At 34.4% G+C, this 21,530-nt stretch overlaps 1 protein-coding gene across 4 annotated transcripts; it reads left to right on the forward strand.

Annotated features, from left to right (window-relative positions):
- Positions 1-240: 240 nt before the first annotated feature.
- DEPDC1 (DEP domain containing 1) lies at positions 241-18,889 on the forward strand. Of its 4 annotated transcripts, XM_066264977.1 has the most exons (12): positions 241-374; positions 1,962-2,227; positions 4,989-5,142; positions 5,555-5,673; positions 6,387-6,517; positions 7,945-7,992; positions 10,114-10,254; positions 11,503-12,354; positions 12,783-12,955; positions 14,758-14,934; positions 16,169-16,354; positions 17,028-18,889. In XM_066264977.1, the coding sequence occupies exons 1-12, from the start codon at positions 327-329 to the stop codon at positions 17,166-17,168; spliced, it is 2,436 nt and encodes an 811-aa protein (XP_066121074.1). In that variant the 5' UTR covers positions 241-326; the 3' UTR covers positions 17,169-18,889. The 4 variants fall into 4 exon arrangements, with proteins under 4 accessions (XP_066121074.1, XP_066121077.1, XP_066121075.1 ...); XM_066264980.1 differs by lacking the exon at positions 11,503-12,354; XM_066264978.1 differs by lacking the exon at positions 1,962-2,227 and having other exon boundaries at positions 266-374.
- The last annotated feature ends 2,641 nt before the right edge of the window (positions 18,890-21,530 follow it).

Consider the following 21,530-nt stretch of genomic DNA (forward strand, 5'->3'; position numbering starts at 1 on the left):
TCCCACCTGTGGAAAGTTAACTCCGCCTCGTCAAAGGCCGCAAGAGGGAGAAGCAGGTCCAGGAAAGCCGGTGACCCGGGGAGCCCGTCCCACCTGCCCAGCCCCCGCGCTGTGAACCCAAGTTCCCAAGACCTCCACCGCCCCCGAGCGCCGCGGTCGGGTCTCCTCGGGGGCGTCACGTGACCTGAGGTCGTAGCCAATCAGCGCAGCCACTGCGGTATTCAAATCGGCCGCGGGGCTGACGGTTGTGAACTGCGCCCGGAGTGTAACCTTCCGCTGCCATGTCCCGTGCCCGGCGCTGACAGCCCTCAGGCCGGGTGGGCGGCATGGAGAATCGGAGTGTGCCTCCCGGGCCGTATCGGGCCACCAAGCTGGTAAGACACCGCGGAACGACGAGACTGGCCCGCCGGGGTGATGGCCGCCACCACTTTTGCGTGAGAGCGTTTGTAGTTTCACCTCGGGCGGAGGGATGGCTCCCGAACCTCTGGATGAGGAGATTGAATGAACGAAGGGGCAGCGCGGGACCCCGCGGAGCGGGACTTTCTCTCTCGCCTGCTCCGAGCGCCCGGCGGAGGCGCGGCCTCCTCACGCCCTGTTAGGGGCCTCCTGGTCCCGGGACGGCGCGGAAAAGTTCGAATTAGCCGCCTCCCACGCCTGGTTTTCTCCATCCACAGACCTGGAGAATTCCAATGTTGCGTTGCTTTGTAAGGGCTGACTAGCGGCAAGCCCGAATGTAACAGTTTCGTGCTGTGGGCTCTAGGGTTTTGTGCCGCTGTATCAAAACTAAACCCGGAGTATCTGAGGTTCCCATCAGGAGCGCTGCTTGCTGGTGGTCACTGGATCTGTGCTCGCGCAGTTGGATCTTCACCCGAGAGGATCTTGTGCCACTGGTTGGGCGACATTAGGAGAATCACTTAACCTCTGTGAGCCTCAGTGTCCACGGTAGAGTAAGGCTGATTGAGAATACATGTCCGCCTTAAGATTTCTGGAGAGGATATGTATGTGAAAGTGTATTATAATATGGAGAATAAGAAACTATCCAGAGGATAGGTCGCAGCTCTATGTTTCTTGAATAAATCAGTATGTGACATGTGGACGAGTGGGAAGAAAAGAATGTGGATATTGTGATTTTAGCGGTTAAACTTTGTGTTGTGATGTTGGGGCCACAGAAAGTGGAGGTATATCACCGTGTCATTAAATGCACCGTGGATGTAATTTTTAATTTACGGTATCTGTTCTATGTTAACTAGTGGAATCTTCAAATAAGAAATATTATATATAGTAAACATATAAGCTATGTTAATATGAAAAGTATTTGACCACTGAAACTAATGCCCACCATGAGTTCTGTTTGAGACCAGCGAAGGAGTTCCAGGTTCAGGTGCTACAGGCAATCAGGTCTGGGTTTAAATGTGTGGGTTCATCACTTAGCTATGAGACATGGCTCAAATTATTCAGTCTCTCTGTGCTTCATAGTCCTCATCTAAAATGGAATAATAATATTTATAGAATTGTGAGATTTAAAGTGAAATAATGAATGTAAAACACAATGTCTGACACAAATGCTACCAGCATGTTATTAATAGTAGTTGAGACTTAAAAAAAAAACCAAAACAGGGATAAATGCTTTCTCTGTTGAGGATGAAAAGGCAGGTTCATTGCAATTCTTTATTATTTCTAGGTTTCCTAAGTAAACCAACCAGCCAAAGAAGTGCTTTTAGTAAAAAAAAAAAAACACAAAACTTACCTTAAAATATTATCACAACAGTAGTTAATAAAAATGAATCAGTATGCGATATAAAATTTTCTATAGCACAAATAAAATTATTTTCTTCTTGAAATTCTTTGATGTAATTAGTTGTAAATGAAAGAATTGTCTTTGTCTAATTTATTTCAAATCAGTAGGAGGTTTCATTTTTGTTTAATTTTTTTAAATTTTTTAAATTATTTATTTTTTACAGTGGAATGAAGTTACGACATCTTTTCGAGCAGGAATGCCTCTAAGAAAACACAGGCAACACTTTAAAAAATATGGCAGTTGTTTTACAGCAGGAGAAGCAGTGGATTGGCTTTATAACCTACTACGAAATAATAGTAATTTTGGTCCTGAAGTTACAAGGCAACAGACTATCCAACTATTGAGGAAATTTCTTAAGAATCACATAATTGAAGATATCAAAGGCAGATGGGGATCAGAAAATCTTTATGACAACAGTCAGTTATTCAGGTATGAACAAAGAAGTAACTGCGAAACTGAATTACTTAAAGTTTAAACAGCAGTTTTTTTAGAGAAATAATATTTTCTGTAGAGAACTGTTACTGCTCCTAGTCTAAGACCACTTAGAAGTTCAAGTTAATAGCTGCACAATCATCTTTGAAAATGTTAGATAATAGCTTGACCAGGTGGTTGCGCAGTGGATAGAGCGTTGACCCAGGACACTGACAACTCAGGTTCGAAACCCCAAGTTACATAGATTCAAGGATTGCAACACAGATCGTCACAGGTCCTTGCATTCAAGAAACATATGAGCTTATATAATTTAAGAATACATGTGACAAGATAGATCATAGCAACCTTTATATAATATTAGAAGAAATATACCACAGGTTAAAGAAAATAATTTATTAAGTATTTATTGTGTACCAGAGACCCTACTTTATGATTTACATGTTTTCTTTTTTCATCCCTGGAATAGATAATTGGGATAGGTATTAGCTCCTTTTTACAGAGGAGGAAACTGAGACCATGCTCTAATAAATCATGGTGCCTCTATCTGAGATATGTCCTTCCACCTTGAAACACTGTACCCATTTGTCAGACTAGCACATACATTTCTTCTCACTTCAGACCTATTTTAGCCTCTTCTGTGAGATCTTCTGAGTCGCTCAGGCCACATCATTGCTTTTCTTTCATGCACCCAGAAGTCTTTGTTACATTTCCATTAAACTAGGTCTTTGGATTCTTATATGTTTTTTTCCTTTACAGATTTAGTACTTTTCAAATGGGATATTTTTGAGATTGATTCTTGCCTGTGTTATCAAAGATGACTTACACCATACAAGTAAACTGCAATAATAAGCATATGAACAGTTCACTTTGTGTAATACTCTAGAAATCTTTCTATCGAACTAACTACTCCTTTGTGACCTTAATGGGCACCTTTGCTGCTGCTCATCCTTAGCTCTTAACTGGTTTGCAAGGTCCTACACTTTTCTTCACTTCACCTCTCTCCCTGGGTAATCTCATGCTATGTCTTCACCTACTTTTTTCATGGCTTTCAAATCTTCAACCCAGTTATCTCTCCTGAGCTTTAGATGCATTTTTTTCTTTCTTTTATTTATGTATTTACTTATTTGCTTATTACATAGGCATTTCAACTATGGCATATAAAATTACTATTATATCTTAACCTACATGTTGTCATGTTCATCTCTGAGTGAATGGCACTGTCTTCCCTGTAGATGCTTTGACACCCTTTCTACTGCCCTTTAAATGATTTAGTTTTCAGGCCTGACCTGTGGTGGCGCAGTGGATAAAGCGTCGACCTGGAAATGCTGAGGTCGCCGATTCGAAACCCTGGGCTTGCCTGGTCAAGGCACATATTTGAGTTGATGCTTCCAGCTCCTCCCCCCTTCTCTCTCTCTGTCTCTCTCTCCTCTCTCTCCTCTCTAAAAATAAATAAAATAAATAAAATGATTTAGTTTTCAAACCACCTCTGTTCTGCCTCAGTAGTTCTCTGATCTATTTCTCTTTCCACTAAGAATGTTCTTTTTGTTAGATCATGATTCTCTCTGACCTATAATTCTGTATAATTCTTCAACTAGTTCCTCTGCTTCTGGTCTTATTTACAATAGTAACAATAAAGTACATAAAGTTTACCAAAAATGGGTAAGACTTTACTAAGGGAAATTGAAGACAATAAATGAAGAAGTATGTCTTTTCATGAATAAGACTTAGTATCATAAATAAGTCAGTTTGTCCCAAATTCATAAATTCAGTGCATTTTTATTCAAAATCCCTATATAATTTTTTGTGGAATTTGACAAACAGATTCTAAAATTTATTTAGTAATGTAAAGGTCCAGGGCAGTTTTGAACAATATGAGGGGAGAATTGCCTTAACTTAACCTAATACCTGAGCTTAAATTAAATTAAGTACTGAGTGTACAAACCCATTCATATATGGGAACTTGGCATAATTTATTCATTAATTAAATACCCATATATGGAAATAAAATTCTTATGAGAGACTTTAAGAATATTTTTAGGATAGAGGAATAATAAAGAATTTTTAAGATGACTAAAATGAAATTTAATGTATGATAAAAGATACCATTGAGTGAAAAATCACCAAACAATATATTTTTGAATGTTTATTAAAAGCATAAAAATATGAACAAGAAAGAAATACACTAACCATAGGTTAATGATTTCTCTTAGGGAGAGAGAGAGAATAAGCAAAAATTTCTTTCACTTAAGAAAAAATGAATTTTTTGGTAAAAGTTAATTTCAGTGGTGGATGGTTATGTACACAGATGTTTTATACTCTGTACTTTTTTGTATCTTTCAAATATTTTATACTAAAATGAAAGGGAAAGGCTTTATAATTTAAAAAAAAAGTAATAGAGGCCAAGTTCTGGAAATTAGAACAATCAGTCAAAGGGAAAAATATATATATATAAATTAGATAACTTGTGAAAAATTTAGTAGATATAACAGTCTAAACCATTTTGTATGTAAGTGGTACCTCTCCAACATAGTTGACTCTAATAACACTGAATTACCCAGAAATAAACTTAAAATACGCACAGTATATTAAAGAAAGCAGGAAACTTAAAATAATTTTAAATGTTTAATAGGAAAATCAATTAATACAGAATTTTATTCCTTAAAAGTGTAGATCAATATTAATGTGATTTTTTAAGACAAATAGGCACTAAAAGTTTGTTGCTGATCTCATTATTAATTATATATTATTCTTAAACTAGATTTCCAGCCAATTCTCCATTTAAAATTCTTCCACGGAGGCATCCAGAATTAAGAAAAAACAGCACAGAGAACGTTTCCAAAGATAAAGACAGTATTTTTAAATTACGAAACTTATCTCATAGAACTAAAAAGCATGGATTACAATCCTCTCAGGTAAAGCATCCTTTAACTAATCACTAATTTAAATATAATTACCACGTGCTTAATAGAGTCATTGAAGTAAATGAATTTGAAGCTAGTGCTTGAAACTTTTTACTCTATATTATATTCTAAAAATGTATATGTAAATTTGCAACCCATAGAAACAAACTAATAAATAAATGGTAGTGAGCTATACTTAAAAGAATAACTATAATTTAAGCATGTTTTATTTTAAATTGATTTGAGGGTAATAGGGACAGCTACAAAACCAAAAACTCTATGTCACATTTTTTCAGATGGCACTTACTTTATAACTTCACATTGCCTGATACAAAAAGAAATACTAAATATTAGGAATGGTATCAGTTCAACATTTTCTTAATTTGAGCATAGCATAATAAACTGAAGTAATTCTTTTTTTCAGGAAAATACAGAAAGCATGAACTGTGAAATAATTAAGGAAGATCAAGAAAACTCAGTTGATAATAGAGAAATAAGCCTGAAAGATGTTGAAGAAGTTTGGAGATATATTATTCTGATCTAGTAAGCTGAAACAAAGCTCTAACCAAGTTCCAAATATGTTTGCAATGTGAATTTGCCATTTTCATCCAGATATACAAATGCAAAAGAACAGTGTAGTTCTTAAAGCTTAGAATTTAACCTGTACTGCAGTAGTCCCCAACCCCCGGGCCGTGGACCGGTACCAGTCCGCAGAGAAAGAATAAATAACTTACATTATTTCCATTTTATTTATATTTAAGTCTGAACGATGTTTTATTTTTAAAAAATGACCAGATTCCCTCTGTTACATCGTCTAAGACTCACTCTTGACGCTTGTCTCGGTCACGTGATACATTTATCCGTTCCACCCTAAAGGCCAGTTTGTGAAAATATTTTCTGACATTAAACCGGTCCATGGCCCAAAAAAGGTTGGGGACCCCTGCTGTACTGTATATGTGTTTTTTCATGTTATTGTTCTAATTCTAGTACAGTAGAAAAAGAATGTTTTCAGTATGATTTGCTTTTTTTTTTTAAACCTAAGTAGTAGCTATAGTTTGGGATCTACATTGGAATCCTGCAAAAGTTATTAAGATAAATATATTTGAAAGTAGACACAAAATAATAAGTCTTTGACGTTTGGTTTCAGAAAAAACAAAAAATATTCTGAGGATTTTGTTTGTCAAACTCTTTCATATTTATATTCTATTCTACTTATGTTATAGAGGAAAAAAGTTTGTATTCTTTCTTCTATTTAGCCTGCAAACTATTTTAGGTGTGTCATCCCTAGAAGAAGTCATAAATCCAAAACAAGTAATTCCTCAGTATATAATGTACAACATGACCAATACAAGTAAACAAGGAGTAGTTATACTACAAGACAAATCAGGTTGGTATCAATAAAAGAAGTTGGATGCTTAAAACTTGCTTGTGAAGATTACAGCTGTTGTGGGGGTGCACAGAGACCACAGTGTGGAAAGCAGAGTAGTTTAACTGAGAGAGTATCAGGGAGACTTTTGCTTTATCACAGGTGCTTTAAAAATCACATTGGAATATTTTTTAAGTTAATGTCACAGATAATATTAGCTGTTAAGGTGGATTCATGATTCTTTTTTTTTTTAATGGCAGGATTAAGTATCCAAGAAAAGATATGTATTAAAACTATTGATTACATATAATGTAGTAATAGCCAAATTTTATTGAATGCATATAATGTACCAGGCATTGTGTTAAAGATTTAGTGATGAACAAGAGGGAAATGGCCATGCCTTTCTGGAGCTTACATGAGTAGTTATGTACAGATTTAAAGGGGTAAAGACAATATGCTAAAAAAGGAACACAAAATAAGACCAACCCCTCAGGACCAGTCTTCAGCACTGACTTGATATTTTATATATACACACACACACACATATATATATAATAATATAATTTCAGATATAAGGTAGGAAAGTCAGGAAAATAATTCAAGTCAGATACATTAGAAAACTTAGATTATAAGTAGCAAAAATTTACTCAGAATGTCATTTTTTTATAATCAATTGCTATCCTTGGAATTAATCAGCATGCATTACTTTAAGGTTTTTTCCTCTTGTTTGTTTTGTGTTTGTGTGTGGGTGGGCTAGGACTTTGAGATTTGAATTGTAGGAACAAATAGTAAATATCAAAACTTAGGAGTTATGTTATATATGCATTTGGCTTTGGTCCATTTCCATGGTTCATTACCTAAAATAATTAACAGTATATACTCTCATTCAAGCTTTCTATTTTTTATAACTATACACTTATTAAGTCAAGTCTATGTGTGGTTTTTATGTTTATATCAAAAAATTGCTAGATCTTATGCAGCATATATCAGTGAATGGCAATTAAAAAATGTGAAGCAAGTCTCACTGAAAGCCACTAATATTCAAATATACTTTGTTTCAATCATTGGTTTCACTCAAATCAGTAATGTTGAAATAGCACAGCTAGTCAGAATAGAAATGAGGATAAAGAGACGATGATGGTAGTGGATAAAGAAGAATGTTAATTTATTTTTTAATTATCCACCATAAAATAATCCTTGATTTTGGGGATAGCTGATTGTTTTATATATTGTGACAAGAGTCAAACTCAAGTTCTCTAACTTTTTAAACTTGTATTTTAAAATATCGTCTTGGCCCTGTCTTATAAAACATCTAATAATTTTAACACTGGTAATACACATATGCAAACATGCATATTTACATATATAATTATATATACGTTAAGTTTTAAAAATACTGTCAAAAAATTTTGAATTACTAAACAATGTTAATATTTTTTTATGTGTAGATGATCTTCCACATTGGGTATTATCTGCCATGAAGTGCCTAGCAAATTGTAAGTTAAACTATATATATATATATATATATATATATATATATATGTTTTATATTGCTAATATTTAACAAGAACTGAGAATATTTTTAAATAGTGTATTAAAGTCAGGAAAGAATGAAAATATATCATTTCTTTTGATGTTTAAATGAAAATCTAGTAGAACTGGTTACATTTCTTTCCGTGTGCAGTATGTTATAGAGCCCTTAACTTTTCAGTACAGGTGGTGATTTCATAATTCAAGCCTATCATTTATAGTTCAGTTCTAATAAATCATAAAATCATAGGCTAGGGGCTTTCAAAGGATTTTTAGGTATAATCACACCATTTGCCTCAGTGAAGTCCAAAGAGTTCAAAATAGCAACTTGTAAGTAAAGCAGCTTATAAATGGAAAGTTTCCATCAGAAATGAAGTCTCATAAAATCTACTTCATACTCTTTGCCATTGCACACAGCTTCAACATTCAGGTGTTCTATGACACGCTCCTACTCTATAGCAATGGTCCCCAACCCCCGGGCCGCGGACCGGTACTGGTCCGTGGGCCATTTGGTACCAGTCCACAGAGAAAGAATAAATAACTTACATTATTTCCGTTTTATTTATATTTAAGTCTGAACAATGTTTTATTTTTTAAAAATGACCAGATTCCCTCTGTTATATCCGTCTAAGACTCACTCTTGATGCTTGTCTTGGTCACGTGATACATTTATCTGTCCCACCCTAAAGGCCGGTCCGTGAAAGTATTTTCTGACATTAAACCGGGCCATGGCCCAAAAAAGGTTGGGGACCACTGCTCTATAGGACATACTAATGGGACTTTGTGAAAAAAGATGTGTCACTGATTAGCAAATTAGTTTTTAGCATTTTGTTCAAGTTTTTTCACAGTGATCAGCGATAAATTGACTTTTATCATTTAAGACCCTCCACCCCCCCTTCAGGTACAAAACCCTAATTGCTTTTAAAATCAACTTTGAAAATTTATAGAGGTATGTGATTCTAAATCGTCAGAAGTTATACTCTAATATTTTGTTACAAAGGTGCTTTTCTAGTTTTTATAAAATTATTTTATTAATGTTCAAGATAAGTATATATTCCCTTGTTGTCCACTGGGTGTCAATATCACAAAATAACAGAAAGAACAATAAAGTAAATGATGTAAGTTACAGAAAACTTATTAAACTGAGGTAAAGATCTTGATCATCATCTTAAGATTTTTGAGTTTCTCTTTCTGCCTTCCCCCTACCTAAATTCCCTTTACTCTCATACTTTGACTCGTGGTTCGCAACTCAGATAAATATACTTCCAGGGATTTCTCTGATGCCCCATCAAGATTATTCTGGCAAAGGTGCCCAGATCAGTGTTTGAAAACTAAAATTAGTAAAGCAGAAGCAAGCATTTCTAGAGGAGCTTATGTTTTTAATAGGCAACATTGGATGATTCTGATTATGTGATGGATGGACCACACTTGAAATGTTTTGGTGCCGCAAGTTCCTGGATATTGCTCGGACTTTATACCACTCTAAATTCTAGTTCTAGCTTTGCCTCTAGTCTAAGGGCTCTTTAATCTTGAACAAGTTACTGAGTTTCCGTTTCTATGCCATGAGATGAGATCTTATGTCTGAGGAAAACACTAATTAGAAGGCATGGTTATTTCAATAATGTTAAGCTAATGAAACTGAAATGTAAAGATACTGTTTATAAGGGTATGCTTCATGTGAGGCAAAATTCATTCATAAAAATGTAAATTTGCAAAACATAATTTGCAGGACTTATTTGCATTATCCAAATATTCTTTGCTTTATAAAATGAAATGTGATAAAATTTCATTAAAATAAACTTTCCTAATCCTTTTAAAATATATTTCAAATATTTATGTGGAGTTTTTCAGGCATAAAAATATTCTTTAAATGCTAATAATTGCTTACAGTGATTTCTGCAGAAAAGATAATGAGAAGGAATGAGGTGTGTACAACCCTTTAAATGTATGAATTGTGACAGTTTGTTGTAAAACAGCTTCTTCATAAAATACAGATTTCAGATTTTTTATAAGTATATTTAAAAATGTGTTAAAATTTTTGCTTTTACATTTTTTTCCTTTTACATTTTTTTCCTTTTACTTCTTAGGGCCAAGAAATAATGATTTGAATAATCCGACTTATGTTGGATTTGAACGAGATGTATTCAGAACAATTGCAGATTATTTTCTAGATCTCCCTGAACCTCTACTTACCTTTGAATATTATGAATTATTTGTGAACATTTTGGGTATGTGTAGATTTTTACTTATTGTTTAAATTCATTTTATTAAAGTTTTCAAGTCTCCTATAATTTAAAAGAACAAAAAGTAGAGGTAAATACGAAAGTAGCAATCTATAAATTATTTTAAAATTCAGGAATACTCTGGTTGCTATTGTGTTGTTTTCCAGTAATTCAAACATATCATTCAAACACCAATTCTCCACAACAACTGGCTGTCCTACAATTCAGTTTATTTTTGGCATTAACTACCCAGAGCTAGCCCAGACCCCACAAGTTAAGGACAAAGTCTGACAAAACTTCCCATTGTTAACCCACAAGACTGCCCTCACTCAGGTTCCAGCTACAACTGAGGTTCTTAGGCTTACTCACTCTTCCCCTGGCTAACTGACAATTCAGGGGTCCCCATGGAACCCCCTAGGGTTTAGTAATTCACTACAGGGACTCACAGAACTCTGGAAAGTGCTTTACTTAATGATTGCTAGTTCATTGTAAAGGATGCAAGTCAGAAAAAGCCAAGGGAAGGAGATACATAGGTAAGGTATGGACTGTGCAGAGAGAGATTCCGTGCTCTGTCCAGGATGCCCCCCTCCTAAGCAATTCATGTGTTCACCAACCTGTAAGTGCCTTTGAACTTATTGTTTCAGAGCTTTAATTGAGGTTTCCTTACATAGGCATGAAAATGTCATTGGTCTTTAGTGATTGAATTAAATCTCCAACCCCTTCAACAAGGTCCAAGTTAGGGCTGAAGATTCCACCCTTCTGAGCAAAACCAGCTCTACGTCACCTAATTACCATAAACACAGATGTGCTCAAATAGGCTCATTATGAGTAACGGAAGACTCCTATCACTCCAAAAATTCCAAGGGTTTTAGGAGCTCTATGCCAGGTAACAGAGACAAAGACCAATATGTATTTTATTATATTACAGTGATAATTAAGAAATTTCTAATACTTATCAACTTTGACCAGATATTTATAATATATTTGACTCAATCCATTTAATTCGATTGTTGAAATAAATTTAAAGTTACTGATATCACAAATTGGAAAACCTCTATTCAGTCTTGCACTTGGTAACTAAATGTTGCATGTGTCCTGTGTAAGTGGCTTCTGAATTCAGCAACTGCTATTTGTACTATACTAACAATATATACTATAGTGATGCTTAATTTTGTTTAACTTCACTATTGTTTTTGTTTTATTTTTGTTCACTGTCATAGAGTTGCATCTTACTTTTGTTTCATTTCCTGGTAGTTGTTTGTGGCTACATCACAGTTTCAGATAGACCCAGTGGGATCCGTAAAATTCAAGATGATCCACAGTCTTCAAAAATCCTTCACTTTAACAGTTTGAATTCCTTCAAATCAACTGAGTGTCTGCTTCTCAGTCTGCTTCATAAAGACAAAAACAAAGAAGAATCAGATACTACAGAGAGACTGCTGATAAGAGATCACAGATTTCAAGAAAAATGTGTTAAAAAAATGCAGCTAGTTGATTTAAAAAACAGAAGAGCCAGTTCTAATGACAGAACAGGAGGAAGCTGTCATAATTTAATAGGTTTAAGTAGTATGCATGTTCTATCCTCTAATGTCAAACCAAGGTGCTATTCTTTAGAAGGAATTGTAGATTTACCAGGGAGTTCAAGTAAAGAGGTCTCCAGTGCCTTCCATCAATCCATTCTGAACATAGAAGGACAAAGTAATAAACAATTTTTAGAGTCTGAGACCAAAGAGGAATCCATAATGAATCTTCAGTCAGAGGAAAGTGTTCAAAAGCCACTTTGTGTTGGTTTTAAGAGAACTTCTACTGTGACTGTTGAAGACCAAGAGGAGTTATATAATGGGAAAAGCAAGTCAAAACAGCTTTGTAGATCTCAGAGTTTACTTTTAAGAAGTAGTACCAGGAAGAATAGTTATATCAGTATGCCAGTGGCTGAAATTATCATGAAACCCAATCTTGGACAAAGCACTACAAGTGTGCAGACAGCTATGGAAGGTGAACTCGGAGAGTCTAGTACCACAATCAATAAGAGACTCTGCAAAAGTACAATAGAACTTTCAGAAAACTCTTTACCTTCAGCTTCTTCTATGTTGACTGGCACACAAAGTAAGGTTGATGCTTTTAATGCATGTAATACTAACTTTTAGTGTTTATTAACTTTTGCTTACCTGGCTTTTCTTCTCTGAAATTGCTTTTTCTCCCCCTGCAAAAAGAAAGTTTCTTATTGTCAAAGACTTGTGGCATAACCAAAATATATCCTCTCACTTAAATAAAGCACTTAACTTTCTTTTCCTTCATTTTCACTTATTTTGACTGACTTCATTTGTAGTAAGTGTGGGATATTAATACTCAAATAAATTATGAAAGAATTGGTGAGAATCTTACCATGCTTTAGAGGAATGTAAAATTTTCTAGGAATCATTAAAAGAAATCAAATTCTAAAATATTATTTTGCCTTCTTTATATAACCAAATGCTAATAGTATGAAAGCAATGTCACTGATTTTTTTTGGGGGGGGGTACTTTGCCTTCTAGGTTTGCTGCAACCTCATTTAGAGAGGGCTGCCATCAATGCACTCCAGTTGTGTTGTTTGTTACTTCCCCCACCAAATCGTAGAAAGCTTCAACTTTTAATGCGAATGATTTCTCGAATGAGTCAAAACGTTGATATGCCCCAACTTCATGATGCAATGGGTACAAGATCATTGGTAAGTTGATTTCATAAAACATCTAATAGTGCTACTTGATTGATGTTGTGGTCTTAAAATCCTGGGTTATAAACACTTAAAAGTCTAATCTTCCTAGAAACAAAATATTGGTACCATATTTCCCCATGTATAAGATGCACCCTTTTTTGAAAACCGATGAAGATAAGCTAATAGATGGGATTTTTGACAGGGATGAGAGTTTATATGAACTTTATGGTGAATAAAACGAGTTCAATAACTTTATGTAATACTTTTCTTCTATTTTTCAAATTTCAGGCCCCAAAATTAAGATGTGTCTTATACATGGGGCAATACGGTATATTAATCTTTTGTACCGAGTCTGTTTGTTATACTTTCACATCTTGATCTTTATCTTGACTAAGTACTTTGCCTCTTCACTAGTACTATATCACTTCATAGGCCATATTATAAATATATTGCCTTGTGTCTTTGTTTGGTGGAGAAGAAAAGGTATAGGCACTGTTGAAAGCTTAAGGCCACTAACTCTGTGAAGCAGAGAATTAATGGAAATACATGTACAGTAAGTCAAAGTGTTTCAGAGATTGTGCTAGATTGTATTTGATGAATTACAATATGTGAATTAAGATGGAACGTCATTGTGGACAAGAAGTTGGAAGAAACTACTGTGAAGCAATCTTAGGTCAATATGAGGATGAGGGCAAAGGTGTTTATGTGCAGATATTGATTGGAAATGAACTGTTGAATATAGTGTCTTCTCTGTCTCTAAGAGCTACCTCTTCCTCACACTGCAGCTTCAATTTACAAGAGGTTTTTGTAGCAAGGAAACACGAGCTAATCTCTATTTTTCCCTTCATTAGGGACAGTTCATTAACAATGACAGAGCTAACATAAAGAAAAAGAATTACTTTTTGAGTAATTGTAGCACCTTTTAAAAACATAGGGAAGTTAGTAGAGGAAAATATTTTGAGAGACATGAGTAGGAAGCAGATAATTCTGGTTTTCACACTTTTTGAGTTTGAAGTTTTAGAACATGCAAGTAAAAGTCCAACAGAATGTTGAAAATATGAGTCTAGTGAAGAAAAATCAGGGCAGAAGCTGGTTTTCTGGAGAAGTAGAAGTTGGACCTCTGAGTGTAAATGAACTCTACATAGCTGAGAAAGAAGGATGAAAAGCTGAGGAATAAGCTTTGGAAGGAGATAGGAAAACCTCTTTGACATGCAGGAATAACCAAGATATTTAAATTAAGTATCCTAATCATATATTGTATGAATAATACTTAAAAGAGAATTCTGATATTCTGATTATTTGAGAATGAGGTATGTGCATGTGTGTTTCTTATATAGTTAGTGGGTTATATGGATATGAATAAGAATAAATGAGCTTTAAAAGAAAATTTATCCCAGAATTTGAAGACTCCTTGTAACCATTAACCTTTATGTGTTCTATTATACTCCTGATTTGTGGTTCTGTGGTATTAATGTAATAAGTCATTACTCTCTCATAGTCTTTAAGCAACATATCTATATAGTACTAGTGGAACCTATGGCATTTGCTGATGAAATGATAATAAAATTAAAGGAAAGGCTAAGCCTTTTATGATCCTTTGGAATTATATTAAGGAAATACTTATGAATACTTTAAAAAGAATAACAGACATTCTTACCTTTCTGATATAATAAATTATTTTTCTCATTTTTTGGCTGAAGTCTGCTTATCATTTTATCTCAGTACTTCCACATATTGCTACCCAGAAATCACTGATATTCCAATTTATATAAAACCTTGCATTTTAACATTCACATCTTTTAATACGTTTTTAGATGATACATACTTTTTCTCGGTGTGTGCTATGCTGTGCCGAAGAAATGGATCTTGATGAGCTTCTTGCTGCAAGATTAGTCTCTTTCTTAATGGATCATCATCAGGAAATTCTTCAAGTGCCCTCTTACTTACAGACTGAAGTAGAGAAACATCTTGACTACTTAAAAAAAGGCCATGTATGTATTATAAGTCTTAAAATTCTCTGTATTAGTCAGCTTCAAGTGGCAAACTCATCTGGAACTAGCCTAGTCAGAAAGGAATACTTTATCAGCTCACATAAATAACTTCTAAAAATCAGAAATATAGACAGAATCTGGGGACTCAAAAATCAATAATCCATCTCATTTCCATTTTGATCCTATATTTGACAAGTGGCCCTTCACATGATGGGAATCTGGCTGATTAAAGCTCTTGAGTTATAGATTTAATGTTTGCAATCCAAAGGAAAAGAGCCATCTCTCCACCTCCAATTTGAAAAGTTCTTAGTATGGATTCTGGATTTTAACCCAATCTAGGTTAAATGCACATCCTGTGGCCGGTTGCAGGTGAGTGGGTTGGAGAGAGGACCTTATTCTTCAAAAAAAAGACCAGCATAGGGAGTACAAAAAGAAGGAATACTGAGCAAACAAAAACACATATATATGGCTGCCCAGCACATATATTCATGTTTCTTCCATACATACTATTCTAATATTGCCCTGGCTTATAATTATAACTATCGCCTATAATTTCTTTCTCTTACCAATAGATGTTATGAGCTCAGCCCATGACCCTGCACCTCAAAAATAATAGAAGAATACTTTTAGCTGTTACTATGTCAGACCATTCGTGTTTCAAAATGCATTAAAATACCACTTCAGGCCTGACCTGTGGTGGCGCAGTGGATAAAGCGTCGACCTGGAAATGCTGAGGTCGCCGGTTCGAAACCCTGGGCTTGCCTGGTCAAGGCACATATGGGAGTTGATGCTTCCAGCTCCTCCCCCTTGTCTCTCTCTTCTCTCTCTCTCTCCCTCTCTCTCTCTCCTCTCTCAAATGAATAAATAAAATAAAAATAAAAAATAAATAAATAAAATACCACTTCAATTGTTACTATTTTGTAGTTAAAATAATAAAATCCACTATTAATAGTAATAATGATATTAGCTACTTTTATTTAATACTTCTTGAGTGCTAAACATTTCATATACATCATTTCATGTAACCTTGGGACATTTTACAGACCAAGAAAAGTTAAATAACTTAACTGATTCAAAGCTACTAGATTGTGGAGCTGGAATTGAGATCCTTCTTAAAGTGTTTAATGTTTGGTAGCAAAATAGTAGGTTCTAAAACCCATCAAAAAAACACTTTACCAAACAGGAACATGACCAGAATTAATAGACTTGGACTGTATCATTTTGTTCACTACAGATAAAAAATCCTGGAGATGGACTGATTGCTCCTTTGCCAACATATTCATACTGTAAACAGATTAGTGCTCAGGAGTTTGATGAACAAAAAGTTTCTACCTCTCAAGATGCAATTGCAGAACTTTTAGAGAATATTATTAAAAACAAGAGTTTGCCTCTAAAAGAGAAAAGGAAAAAACTAAAACAGGTAAAAGAATGAGCAAGTTCTTAATTGTGTAAATAATTTCTAACATGTTGCTTCTGATTATTATTTTATAACACTTGGAATTTAATTTCTCATTTTAAATTTAAGATTTTAAATATTGGATATGCAAGCTATATATAACTACCTGCCTGGTTTTACTCTTTACCTTTAAATTTTAATAATAATAATAACAGGTATAGTCCTTTCCTTGTGTTCTATATGATTGTATATAGTTTAGATAGGCTTGTAAGAACAATACAAAATCTGGATTCCATTACATAACTTTTGGTGACTAATTATTATCACTTAGAATTTTAATATCTGCATCAAAAACCAGTAGCCACATGACTCTGGTAGGTCCAGTTTCTGGTCTGAGACACTCAAAGAATATGAAATATACTAGATCCCTGTGACTTTCAATAGGCTTTACCAGTGGGAAGAAAGTAAGTCTGAAATGTCGGGGGAGATTTTGAAGAAGAGGATCCTAGAAACGTAATGCTAACTGAGATCTAAGTGTACCTTTTATGTATGAGAAAGCAGAGGACTAAAATGAAAGGATACTCATCTCTGTAATGCCTCTTTGAGAAAGGCACTAAATTCTTTTAAAATACTGTACAGTGTTTTTAGCTAGGATAATAATGTTGAATACCCTCTAAGTCCTCACCACGTTTTTAAGTTTCAGAAGGAATATCCACTGATATATCAGAAAAGATTTCCAACCATGGAGAGTGAAGCAGCACTTTTTGGTGACAAACCTACAATCAAGCAACCAATGCTAATTTTAAGAAAACCAAAGTTTCGTAGTATAAGATACTAACTTAATAATAAATTATATAATACTTGTGGAATTTTAATAAATGAAGCCATATCTAAGAATCCAGCTACTAAAAAGGAAGTCTATTTATTATTTTTTTAAATAAAACTCATAAGGAGGTGGCAAAATAGTTTTTATAAATGTGAAACTGCTAAGAAACTAGTGGACCCCAACTGAGAAAATAACAGTAAGTGATACCAGATATTTATCCAGAAACAAGCTTTTCCTTTTTATACAGCCATCTGGAAAAGCTATCATGGTGTGTGCTGAAATTGTATTTACCTGAATTTTGAAAACTGACATGAGTTCAGCAAATTTAAGCTGTAATTCTGTTTTAAAAATAATCAGCATGTGTGCTTATAGATAGTAGCTGAAAGAATTAGTTGTTTATTGTTACTTTTGTTTCTAAGTGTAAGAATGTGGAAAATATTTGAATACTCAGTGAATTCTCAACTGCTAAATATTGCACTCTTTTATATATTGTTTCTACTTTTGACCTATTTATATATGTATGTGTTTTTAAGATATGTATATATAAGACTTTGGTTTGCCTTAAAAGTTTATCTTAACTGCTTCTGTCATTCATTTTTTTCAATAAATATCTAAGTTATAAGGCAGTCATGTATTCATTTAAAAGCTATTTATTTAGCAGCTACTATGAGCCTTTCATTATTCCAGGTATGGAGAGATAATGATGAATAACACAAAAGCCGTTTCCTTAAAGTATTTATTTTCTAATAGATACTTAAAAATAACAGTACACCTTCCACTCCATATCATTTCATGAGGATGCCCTCAGCTGAAGACTGACCTCTTTGATTATGGAACAGTTCTCTAAGCTAGTACTTTTCAAACTTGCATATTAAAACAACATGCAGAGTTTTAAAATACTACATGCTAAGGCTCTCCTTTATATCAATTAAATCCAAATTTTGAGGGATGGTATATAGCAGCAATTTTCAACCTTTTGCATCTCAGAACCCACATAAACTAATTATTAAAATTCTGCAGCACACCAAAAAATACATTTTTTGCCAACCTGACAAGAATAGATATAATTTTGCTTCATTCACACCAGACAGCTATTGTTGTGTTGGCTGTTGTCATTTCTTACTTGATAATTTAGGGGAAGAGAGGTCAGTGCCTCTACCTAAATAGTCAAGTACTGCATGTTTTAAAAATTCTTGAGGCACACCACATCAGTTGAAAATTGCTGGTATAATAAGCATCAGTATTTTTGAAACTTTCTACGTGATTCCACTATTCAGCCAATTTTGAGAATCAGTGCCCAAAACACTTTTTATAATGTCAAGCTGGTGGCACTCTGCCTTTTTGTTAGAAGAAAATACCAGTATAAATGCCTCTCTTCTTAATACAAGATTCTCCGAATTTAGGTTAGATTGACTTGAAGGAATTTTTCTTTTCTATTTTTACTCCAAGATTGTTTAATATCCATTTCTTAAATGTAAAGATATGCACAATGCCTGGGATGTAGTAGATGATTATTGTTCATATTTCTCAATGTAATGTAATGTCATACTTTAAAATGATAATGTCCCATTGCAAATTACTAATTTATTTAAAATTTTGAGAAAGTGGTTACTATCTTTTACCCAGAAACCTTAGCTTTAGAAGTTTTGGACCAAATTAGAATTCTTTCCAAGTTCTTTGTATGCTAAAACTTTCTGGTTAAAGGTATATAATAATGTGAATTATGTTGCATATTGAAATAAAAATTATTATGGGTTTTGTAACAATTTAATTTTCTTTTGTATTTGCTATTAAATATGTAAATATTATAAAGACAGTAAATTTTCATCTCTTTTAGTGTTTAGATTACAAAGTAAATATGTAACACTTTATGTGAACTCTGAAGTCAGTTTTGAATCCTACTGTGCAATGTACTGTGTAGCCTCAGACAAGTTACTTTCTTTAAGCCCTAGTTTTCTTATCTGTAAGATAAATTATAATAGTACCTCTTTCTTATGATAGTAAGGATTAAATAGAATAGTGCGTGTGAAGTGTTTAGCACAGTGTCTAGTGTAGAATAAGCACTCTATAAATATTAGCCGTTATTATTAAAATCGCCTAGAATTAAAGCACTAGATGAGATCTAGCAAAACGTAGTCCTCAATTTGCTTTGGCATAAATGAACCAGTTCACAGTTGTCTTATTAAACTATTTTTCAGTTTACTACAGTCTGATTGTACACACTGGTTGAAATCTTTGATCTAGTGTAAAGGGAAAATTTGATGAGGAAGAAAAGCATGTATCCTCAGAATCAGTATCTTTGAGTATGTGAAAACATACGGGATGCAGTACACAAGCGGAAGGCTTAACCTTCAACTGCAACATGGACAGATTTGATTCCATCAGAAAAAAAGGCAGAGTCTTTAAGTTCAGGACTTCAAGATTGGTCGATTTTATGTTTACTGCTTACAGAAATTTTCTTCTAATTGCTTTTACTTTCTCCAGAAATAAGAGTCAAAGTCAACTGCTGAAAGTAAAGCTGGGTAGGGAGGATATTGCATGTTTGAAGAGAGGTGTGAAATAGCCTAGCAAACTTGTGAGAATGCACGGGTTACCCAGATCAGATGATAAATTTTAACAATTGTGTTTCTGGTCCCAGAATTGATTGCCAGAAACCATCCCCAATATCTTCTGTTAATTGTTGTCATATAATGAACCACTCACCCCACATTTTGTCCAGGCAGTTATGTAGCATTTGGTACTGGAGAGTACATGGAACTTACTACTGACTATCTTTCTGTCCTTGCGAAACTTAAACACTAGTTTCTTCATCTATAAAATGAGAGTAATAATAACAACTAACCTGATTTTTAGAGCAAACTAAAGGCAATGTATTTAAATCTTGAATTTTAGTAAGCCCGTGCTTAATTTCTAAGCCCTTCCCTCTTTCCTTCTGTAAAGTTTAACAAGATTCCTGCTGATTAAAACCCCTTTCCTACTAAATTTCTGTTATCATATCCCACAATACATTTTCTATTTTATCAGTGTTAATATTTTTGAACTCATGTTTGGTGGAATTAATGATAGTTCTGGAGTTTTATATCTTGGTAACCTGTGTGCCTCTACCAAATATATCACCCTTTAGTTTTAAAGGTTGTGTGTGTACGTGTGCACACGCATGTGGTGTTATTATTGAAATGAAGCATTGCTAGTTTTAATAATAAACAAAGTAGAAATGAAATGTCATTGCACTAGAATCAACATTTTTAAATGTAATGAAGTGCTGAAACTAAGAATATTTTATTAACCAAGAATTAGCTTGTTAACTAAGAATTTTATGTTCTAAGAGCTGAAAAAATGTACAAAAACAGCTGTTTGTTTTTCTTTCTCTGCAAACCTCAGAATGTGTAATGAAGAAACTGCATGAAGTATAAGTAATGTTGACTCTGCTCGTTATAAGAACAATTTTATGTCAAAGCCTAGCCTCAAGTACAGTTGACCTCTGAATTTTTCTTTCTTCCATAAGCAATTAGAAAATCAAAGTATATGAAACAACTGTTTTTTAGACACTGGACTACAGATAATAAGGGACTGATCCTTGAGGAAAGCAAAACAGGAAGTGAGCCTTGTGATGGCCCCAGATTACTGCCTAGAGGCAGTTGCTAGTTCATAGTTAGTGCAGGGAGTGGAAACAAAAATCAAGCCCTGTATCTCACTGAATTAAAGAGCTAGATAGAGATCAGAATTCTGAATAACTAATGAGCTGCAAAACAGAACCAAAAAAAAAAAAAGCTCCAGAGGTCTGCAGGGTAGTCCACAGGTTTTTATTGAGTACGAGTTGGCAAAAGGCAGGGAGAAGGAAGTCCTTGAGCACTAATCTTAAAAGCCAAAGAAAAAATGACAGAAAGTAGGAAACTAAACAATCACTGAACCGCACAAAGCTGGAAATAGTTCACGTTACCACCAACCAGAATTGAGTGAGAGAGCTCATACCTGAGGTATTGGGTAGCATCTTTAGAAAAGTTGAGTTGTACTTTTGTAGTGTGGCCAAATCAGCCGTAGTATAAAAATTTGTATGGGTTCATCCTAATAAATCTTGAAAAAACAAGTCTCAAAATGTTTAAATTGTAACTTCCTTTGTGCCAGAACAAAGTTCAGTACTTAAATGTAACAAAATCCAGCTTTTATTTATTATTATTGTTGAGTGAAAGGAGGGGAGGCAGAGAGACAGACAGACTCGTGCATGCACCCTGACCAGGATCCACTCAGCAAGCCCCCTATGGGGCAATGCTCTGCCCATCTGTGACTGTTGCTTCATTGCTCAGCCGCCAAGCTATTTTTTTAGCACCTGAGATGGAGGCCATGGAGCCATCATCAGCACCCTGGGCCAGTTCA

This window comes from Saccopteryx bilineata, chromosome 3, assembly GCF_036850765.1.
Source record: "Saccopteryx bilineata isolate mSacBil1 chromosome 3, mSacBil1_pri_phased_curated, whole genome shotgun sequence".
Classification (NCBI taxonomy): Eukaryota; Metazoa; Chordata; class Mammalia; order Chiroptera; family Emballonuridae; genus Saccopteryx; species Saccopteryx bilineata.